The 8,841-nt window shown below is 64.7% G+C and overlaps 2 protein-coding genes across 2 annotated transcripts; one reads left to right on the top strand and one right to left on the bottom strand.

Annotated features, from left to right (window-relative positions):
• Positions 1-499: 499 nt before the first annotated feature.
• On the top strand, positions 500-3,622 carry LOC131567788 (myb-related transcription factor, partner of profilin-like; the record flags this gene model as incomplete). Its single annotated transcript, XM_058819531.1, has 2 exons — positions 500-959; positions 2,984-3,622. Coding segments are annotated over 2 exons (987 nt in total), but the record flags the coding sequence as incomplete, so codon positions are not given.
• Positions 3,623-4,188: 566 nt separating this feature from the next.
• Positions 4,189-8,340, bottom strand: SHISA4 (shisa family member 4). Its single transcript, XM_058819508.1, has 5 exons — positions 8,053-8,340; positions 6,823-6,994; positions 5,664-5,797; positions 4,664-4,846; positions 4,189-4,579 (listed from the first exon to the last, which is right to left on the bottom strand). The coding sequence occupies exons 1-5, from the start codon at positions 8,123-8,125 to the stop codon at positions 4,533-4,535; spliced, it is 609 nt and encodes a 202-aa protein (XP_058675491.1). The 5' UTR covers positions 8,126-8,340; the 3' UTR covers positions 4,189-4,532.
• Positions 8,341-8,841: the final 501 nt, after the last annotated feature.

Below are 8,841 nucleotides of genomic sequence, written 5' to 3'. Positions count from 1 at the left end.
GCGGCCCCTGCTAACGCGGGCACCACGGGGCCATTGGGACATCCCACACCGAGCATCCGGCCGGCCCCGGGGTGAGAGCACCAGGGGCGTCTCCCGAGCCCCGACGGCGTCACTAAAACCGGGGGGCCGGGGTGCAGCGGGGCGGCGCAGCCCCCGATGGGGAGGGAGCGCGCCCGGCAGGGGGCGCCCTTACCGAGCCGGGGGCGCTGCTGTGCGCGGCGGGCCCGGCAGGGGGCGCCGCTGTCGCACCGGGGCCGCCGTTAACGCACCGGGGGCGGAGCGGCGCGCGGCGGGGCCGGCAGGGGGCCCGGTGCAGCCCCGGCCCGTCCGGTCCGTCCCGGATCCGGTTGCGGCAGCGCCCGACGGGGGCTGCCGGGGGTCGCCGGCTCCGCTTCCCCCGCTTAGTACCGGGGAACCGGTGCAGGGCACAAGGCGGCGGCGATGGACGGCGGGGCGGCGGCATGAGGCGGCGGAGGCGGCGGGGAGCATGGCGGCGGCGGGCGGCGGCGGGGCGCGGCGGGGGCTGCTGAAGCGGAAGCCGAACTTCACGCTGCAGGAGCTGGAGGTGCTGATGAGCGAAGTGCTCCGGTACGAGCCGCTGCTGTTCGGCGCCGCCGCCGGTACCGTGAACGCGTACGAGAAGCAGAAGATCTGGTGGCGGATCACGCACAAGGTGAACGCCGCCGGCCGCCACCAGCGCGACATCGGCGAGGTGAAGAACCGCTGGCGGGGGCTGCGCCGCCGCGCCGGGGACAAGATCAGCCGGCACCGGCTGGAGCGGCAGGGCCCGGCCGGCAGGGCCGCCGCCAGGAACGGGAACACCGGGAGCGCCGGGAATAACGGGAGCAACGGGAACGGCGCGGCCGAGCCCGGAGCGGGGCCCGCCCCCGTCTGGGGTCCTCGCAGCGCCGCCGGAACCGAGCCTTCGATGCGCAGCGCCGAGGGGTCGGCACAGCACGGTGAGTGCGCGGGCAGCGGCAGCGGGACAGGGCAGGGACACGAGGGTGCTGTCCCGGGACGGAAGAGTGGAGACACGTGCACGGAGGACACGGACACGCACATGCGGGACCGGGACTGGGACCGGGGAGAGCGGGGCAGGGTCGCGGGGGTGCTGGGACCGCGTTCCGGGGGGGACCGGCACAGGTATATGGTGGGACAGGGACATGAGGAACCAGGACAGACATGGGGCAGGGACTTGCTGGGTGACCGGGATGGGGGACGAAATAGGGGCCATGGATGAGTTGGAATGGGACATGGAGAAATGGGTTTAGGAAGTGGGGCAAGCAACAGGTACATAGGGACGCTGGGACCAGGATATATGCATGGAGGAATTTCTCCCCAGTATCCCATCTAACCCTGGTCTCAAGAGAGACGAGGACCAGCACCAGAACATGCAGGACCAGGACATGGACATGGGAAACCAGGACACAGACACAGGGCCACTGGGACTGGGAGAGGTTGGGAGGAAGAGGGACACAGGGGGACCAGGAAGTGAGGGGATCGGGATACAGGAGACCACGATAGTGACATGGAGATACTGTGACCAAGATGTGGGGGTCCAGGACACAGACATGGGTGACTGGGACTTGGATGCAAGAGAACTGAGCCTGAAACAGGTCACTGGGACCAGGACAGGTGCATGCAGGGACACAGGGGACTAGGACCAGCAAAGGGGACACAGCCAGATCAGAACACGGGGGCAGGTGCATGGGGGGATGGGGATGGGGACTCAGGAGGCCTGGATCAGCACCTGGAGAACCAGGATACAGGGCATCAGGACAGGGACATGAGGAACTGGGACATGGACACAGAGGCACAGAGGCACTGGTCCCTCCAGTAAAGGGACATGGAGTAACCAGGACAAGGGGACCAGGACAGAAACATGGTTCTGAGACAGGGACACAGGAGACCAGGAACAAGAGCACGGGATGAGGAGCAAGAAACTGAGAGCAGGACAGGTATGTAGAGGGACCAGGACAGGAACACAGGAGATAAGGGCCAGGACAGGGACACTGGGGCCATGCCATGGGGGACAGAGACATGGATACAGGGGACAATGGCAGGGACATGGAGGATTGGGACAGGAACATGAGGGATATGGGGGCATCCTAAGGCATCACTAGGCCTGGGAAGATACATGGAGGGACTGGGACATAGATCCAGGCAAACAGAGCAGGGATGTGAGGGGACTGGGACCAAGATGTGGGAAAAACCAGGACCAGGACACTGGGACCACTACAGGTGCATGGAGGGACTGGGCAGGAACAGTGGGGCAGGGACACAGAGGGAACACAGAGTCAGGGCAAAGGGATACAAACATGGAATATTGGGACAGGTGACAGGGATGTGGGAGGATCAGGACAGGGACATGGGAGACAGGGAGAGTAACAGGGGCACCTATACAAGGACAGAAGGGTACCAGGATCAGGACAAGGATATGGGTGACTAAGATTAGGACAGGGACAAAAGGCACAGGGTACTGGGACCTGGACAGGGATAAGAAGGGGCTGGGAACAGGACAAAGATGTGGTGGGACTGGGGCAGTGACATGGGGCAGGACCAAGACAGAGACAAAGAACATTCCAGTACTGGGACCAGGACAGGGACATGGGGGTTAGTGGGGTGAGAACTGGGACTTGGTGGTACCAGGACCAAACAAGGACGTAGAGGCACCATGTTCAGGACAGGGATATGGCTGGACTGGGGCAGGGACATGGGGGTACCAGGACCATACAGGCACGTGGGCACACCAGAATCAGGACAGGGGTATGGGAGTACTGGGGACAGGAGAGGGACAAGGGAGTGAACTATCATGAGGGACACGGAACTATGGAGATAGGTATAGATGGAACTGGGGCTGGGTGCAGGAGAGGGGATGTATGAGCACAGGGATGGAGACAACAGGGTCTGTCACTTGGTCCGTGGGGCACCGGGAACACGAGAGATCCCTGCAGCTGCCCTGTGCTCGCCCTCGGTCCCACAGGTGTAAAGGAGGAGCCAGTAAAGGAGGAGCCTTTGGAGGTGAAGACTGAGCCCTTCCACGGTCCCGCTGCCGACGGCGCTCCCGGCCGCGGCTCAGACTGTCGGCTGCCCCGCACCGGCATCTGCCCGCCCAGCGAGCTGTGCGAGGGCTGGAGCCGGAGCCCCCCGCGCTCCGCACCCTCCGAACTCCCCCTCGGCGACCTCCGCGGGCCGCAGGAGCCGCTGGGCTCCGACTTCCCGAGTCTGCTGTTGGAGCAGGAGGCCGAGCAGCTCAGTCACTGCAGCGCGGGAGAGGCGGGGCCCCCCGGCGGGCTGGACGGGACCCCCGAGCGCCCCCAGCTCAGCCTCGTGCAGTCCAACGAGCGGCTGGTGCAGGAGCTGCGGGCGTTCCGCCGGGAATACGCCGAGAGCCGCCGGGAGACCGCGGCCGTGCTGCGCGGCATCGCCCAGGCGCTGGGCGGGCTCAGCCGCAGCCTGGCCGAAATCCGTGACCTCTACCTCCGGGAGCGGGGGGTCCCCGAATCCTGAGCCTCCCACGCAGCTGGCTGTGTACACACACCCCAGAACCCACGTCGCTGCTTTTATTATTATTTCTTTTCCTGTCCATCCCACTTCAATAAAACTCGGAGCTGCTCCCCCATGGCTCCCCCCACTCCGGGCACCTCAGACGGCTTTTGGGGATGATGCAGAGGGCTGGGAGATGGAACAGCAGTTTGTCCCTCCAGGCGGCTCTGTCTGGCTGTTCTCCTGGACTGATGGACTCTGGTCCCAAATTTAGCCAGCAGTGCTGGCAGGGATGAATCCCACCAGGAACAACCATCGGGGTGACACACCACCCACCCTCCCCTGCTTATTCCTGTCCAGGGGAGGGGGCATGGATAGAGGAATTGTTCACACGCCCACAGTCTCAATCTCGGCGCAGAATTTGCTGTTTTCTCACCCGAAATATTCCAGGGGTGGTTTCACGCTCCGTTTTGAGTGAGGGGGGCTGAGTGGGCGGCCAGCACTCCAGGCTGGCTCATCCAGGCTGCTGATTTGGTGGGAATTACCCATCCCAACACAATTTTGGGAGGGAGAAGTCTCGGGAGCAGAAGGGACAGAGCAGAATTCATGTTTCCCCACATAACAATTCGCGGGAAGGGTTTGGGGGCGTTGCCCTTCCTTTTTTCCCCATTAGAATCAGGGAGACAACACCAGGCTGTGGGCACAAGACATGGTTTAATGCCAACCCCGGAGGGAAGAGCCGGGGGTGAATCCGGGGGTAGTGTGCAGGGAGACAGCGGTGCACGGCCCTCGGAGGTCCCCCCGGGAACCCCTCCGCAGCTGCTCGGGGCCACTGGCACCCAGAGCCGGGGGAGAAGGCGCCCACAAAGGGCCCAGTGTGCGGCACAAGGGCCGCCCTGTTCTGCTGGCACCGGATCACCACAGGATGGCTGGGAAGAGCCCGATCCAGCGCTGGCTAAGGCAGCCCCCCGGCGCCAGGGGGGGTCCCTGGGGTCCCCAGCCCGGCCCCGCTGGCCGGCGGCGGGTACGGGGGTCCCCGCGGGGACTCATGCTCCAGGGTAGCTGGGCTGCGCCGGGACGTAGGGTGGCGGTGCTGCGGGCGGAGCAGGTGCGGTGTCACCAGGCCGCCAGGCCCCCCGGGGAATAGGGAGGGTCCCCGTTCCCCCCCAGTGCTCACCTGTGGGGTTGTAGATGGGGGGCCCGGAGGGGTACATGGGGTACTGGGCGGCAGGGCCGGGCGGGGGGTACATGGCCATGGGGGTGAAGCCAGGCTGGGGAGGTGTAGGGCCGGCTTTGGGGTCCACGGGGAAGGGAGCTGGGGGAGCTGCGGGGTGGTAGCTGGACAGGGGAATTTCCGGGCCTGTGGGAGAGATTGGGGAGGTCTGCAGCACCCCGACACAGGGACAGGGATGGTGCCTAAGAGTGGTGGTGGCCCTCAGGTTGGTGGCCGCTGGGGTGTCAGCCAGACCCTCACCACAATGCACAATTTTCCCCCCCGCATCCCTTCAAGTCCCACCACCTCATCCCCCCCACAATCCCTCCACCGTGTACCTCAGCACCTCTCCTTCTCCCCACCCCCATACCCTACCCCTCCTCCTACACCTTAATTCCTGCAGTCCACCCCCCACCCTCCCGATCCCCCCCTTCATTCCAACAGCTACCCTTCTCTTTGCTTCCCCTACCATTCCCCCCACCCCACACCTACAGGATTCTTCTGCTCCCTCTCATCTCTCATCCCTTCAGCTTCCACCTTTTACCCCAACACCCTCCTTGCCTCTTCCCAAACCCCTCCACTCTCTACCTACAGGACCCTCCTGCACCTCCCACCCCTACAGCCCACAGACACACACCAATTCCCACAGGCCTCTGTCCAGGCCCCCCCAATCCCCCACCCTGTACCTACAGCATCATCATTCACCAAGCCTCCTCCTGCACCCCCGTCCATGCATCCCCCATTCCTGCACCCTCCCATTCCTCCAGGTCCTCCTAACCCTGCACCTCCTGACCTGCAGGACCCTCTTGATCCTCTCCTCCTGCACACCCTGCATCCCCCATCCCTACAGCCCCTCACCAGACCCCCCTTCCCCCTGAAATCCTCTAGGCCCCCTCAACCCCACTCCACCCACTTTTCCTACAGGATCCTCCTGCACCCCCATCCCAGCCCCCCAGCCCCACACCTTGCAGGGGTGTGCGGGAGTGCTGCCGGCGCTGGTACAGGTAGCAGCAGGAGCACATGAAGCAGCAGACGATGGTGGTGACGATGGCGATGAAAAGCACCACGGCTGAGGCGATGCCCGCGATGGTCTTGGGGCTGTGGGACCCCCGGGTGTGGGGAGCAGGGCCAGGGAGGCACCCACAGCACACACCCCCAGCCAGCACCCACTGATAGTGCCCTGTGCCCCGTGCCCAGCACGCAGTGACACTGCCCAGTGCCCAGAACCAATGCCCAGTGACAGTGTCCAGCACTACTATCAGCACTCAGTAGCATTGCCCACCCAGCAGCTGTGCCCAGTACCCAGTGCCAATGCCCTGTACCAGTGTCCTCTCCCAGTGACCAGCATCCAGTGGGAGTAACCAGTGCCCAGCACCCAGTACCAGTGACCAATCCACAGCATCCATCCCCCAATGTGCAGTGCCCAGTATCAGTGCCCAGTACCAGTGTCCAGCACCCAAAACCCAATACCAGCACCCAGTACCAATGCCAAGAGCCTGGCACCCAGTACCAGTACCAAGTGCACAGCACCTAGTAGGAGTCCCAACACCCACTGCAAAGCACCAATGCCCAGTTCCACTGGCCAGAGACCAACAACCCAGTACCAGTACCCAACACCCAGTACCACTGCCCAGTGTCCAGCACCCAGCACTCAATGCCCAGCACCCAATGTTAGTGTCCAGCACCCAGAGCCAACAGCCTAGCAACCCAGTAGCACTGCCCAGTGCCCAGTATCACTCCCCAGTGCTCAGAACCAGTGCACAGCATTCAGCACCCAGTAACAGTGCCCAGTGCCCAACACCCAGTGCCCCCACCAAGTACCAGTGCAGAGCACCCAGCATCCAGCACCCACTGCCACTGCTCAGCACCAATGTCCAACCCCCAGTACCAGTGCCCAGCACCCACTACCAGTGCCCAGCACCCACTGCAAGGGCCCAGATACCACTGCCCAGTACCCAATACCAGTGTCCAGCACTACTGCCCAGTCCAGAGCATACAGTGAGTGACCAGCACCCAGTACAACTGCCTGTCCCCAGCACCCAGTACTAGTGCACAGCACCCCCAGTCCCAGCACCCAGGCTGCCCAGGAGAGCCCCCAGCCCCATCAGCCCCGGCTGTGGCACCTGAAGGCAAGACAGTGGCGCTGCTGGCGCTCGGTGAGCAGGCGCAGAGGGTCTCGGCAGCAGTACCGCTGCTGACACGTGCCGCAGCAGAAGGTGAAGAACTCGCAGTCGAAGCCAGGGTGCCATGACCCGTTCCTGTCCACGTACCACAGGCAGTCTTCGCCCCCAGCCACTGTGGACAGCCACCCACCACCGGGGCCTTGGAGCACCTGGCCGTCACCACCCTCAGGGGCATCAGCAGCACCCCATGCCCTTCCTCTCCCACATGAGCACAGCCTGTACCCCACTGCGTCCTATTCCCCTTGTACCCCGGTCCGTCCTGCCCCATGGATCCCCAAAATATGCCCCTATACACTCCCAAATACCCCGCTGCTTCCTGTCCCCCTCATATCCAGCCCCACATCCCCTATACCCTCGTGTGTCCTGCCCCATGGGCCCACAAATGGTGTCCCTATGTACCCCCAAACCCCTGCTCTGCTCCATCCTGCCCCACATCCCTTAAAACCCTGCTCCATTCTGCCCCTGTGTACCCCCATACCCTGCCCCATCCCACTCCACTTCCTTCCAAACCCTGCCCCTATGTACCCCCATACTCGACTCCATCCAACCCTACACCCTTGCAGACGCCACTCCATCCCACCCAGCTCTCCGATCCCTCCAGAATCCTCCAGATCTCCCTAGCTTCCCCTCCTTCCGCGTGTTCCAGTGGCACTTCCCACTCTATTTCTGTCCGGAGCCACCTGTCTTCCCAGAAATAGCCGCGGGCCGAGGTCCGGGGGCGGCCGGAGGCGCCGGAGCAGCCACGGAAATGGGCTTTGCGGGAATCTCACGTGGCATTATTCACACATCCCAAAATGGGATCACGGCAGTTCAGGGACAAGTGGGGAAACTGAGGCACAGGGCTCGTCCATGGGAAGCCCCCAGGTTCCCCGGGGCTGGGCATCCCGGCTCGGTCAGCCACCGGCTCCGTCCCTGCTGCTCCCGGGGTCACCCCGAAAGCGGCAAATGGGAGGCGGGTTTGGGGGCAGTGGGCACAGTGCCCAGGGGAACACTTTGTTGCAAGCAACCCCCGGTGAAAGGGGCCGTGTGTGACACGACTCACAGTCACGGCCGGTGGCACGAAGTCCCTCCCACCCAGCGGGATCCCCGTGTCACAGATGGTGGCACAGTGTCCAGTCGCAGGGTGGCACCGGGTCCCCCGGCCCTCCCTGTTTTCCGTATATCTCTTACCCATCGAGGCGGCCACGGCCACCAGCAGGGTCCCGGCCAGGGGCCAGCCGCTCCCGGGGCCCCCGGGCCCCATCCCGGGGCCGGGCCTGGTGTCCCCGCTCAGAGCTGTCCGGGACGAGGGCGGCGGCTGCGCGGCGGCACCGGGACCGGGGCCGCTCTCGTGGCCGGTCCTGGTGCCGCCCGGTGCCGGTGCCGCGGGGCCGCTCCTTCTGCCGGCGTCTCCCGGTGCCGTCCGGTGCCGTGCGGGGCCGGCGCAGGCCCGCAGTGACGCCGCAGCCCCGCGGCGCTCGGTTTCTGCCCGGTGTCCCTCCCTCTCCCGTCCCCCCGGCGCCGCCTCCCGCCGCAGCCACCGGCCCCCGCCCGCCCCCACCGGGAGGAGCGACGCCGCCGGCCCCGGGCACAGGCAGGGCCAGGCGGGGACCGGAGCGTCTCTGGCACTGCCCCCCACCACTGCAACCCCCGGAAACCCTTATTTCCCCTCTTCTTGCACCCCATCTCTTCGCTCGTCCTTGCACCACTCCCCGCACCCCATCCCCGACATTCAACCCCTTCCCTACCCCCTGCTCCCCATCATTTCCCCTCCCAGCACCCCTTCTCCCACCTCATCCCACCCCTGCACTCCTTATTTGCGTGCCCTGCACCCCATCCCATCCCTGCACCCCATCACTTTGGTTCACAGCACCCTTTCTCCAACCCCATCCTTTCCCGGAGCACCTTATTTCCCTCCCCCGGCACCCCATCCCTTCACCCATCCTTGCAGCCCTCCCCTGCACCCTTCCTGCCCACCTT

Source organism: Ammospiza caudacuta, chromosome 24, assembly GCF_027887145.1.
Source record: "Ammospiza caudacuta isolate bAmmCau1 chromosome 24, bAmmCau1.pri, whole genome shotgun sequence".
Taxonomy (NCBI): Eukaryota; Metazoa; Chordata; class Aves; order Passeriformes; family Passerellidae; genus Ammospiza; species Ammospiza caudacuta.
This window is presented reverse-complemented; position numbering and strand designations above follow the sequence as displayed.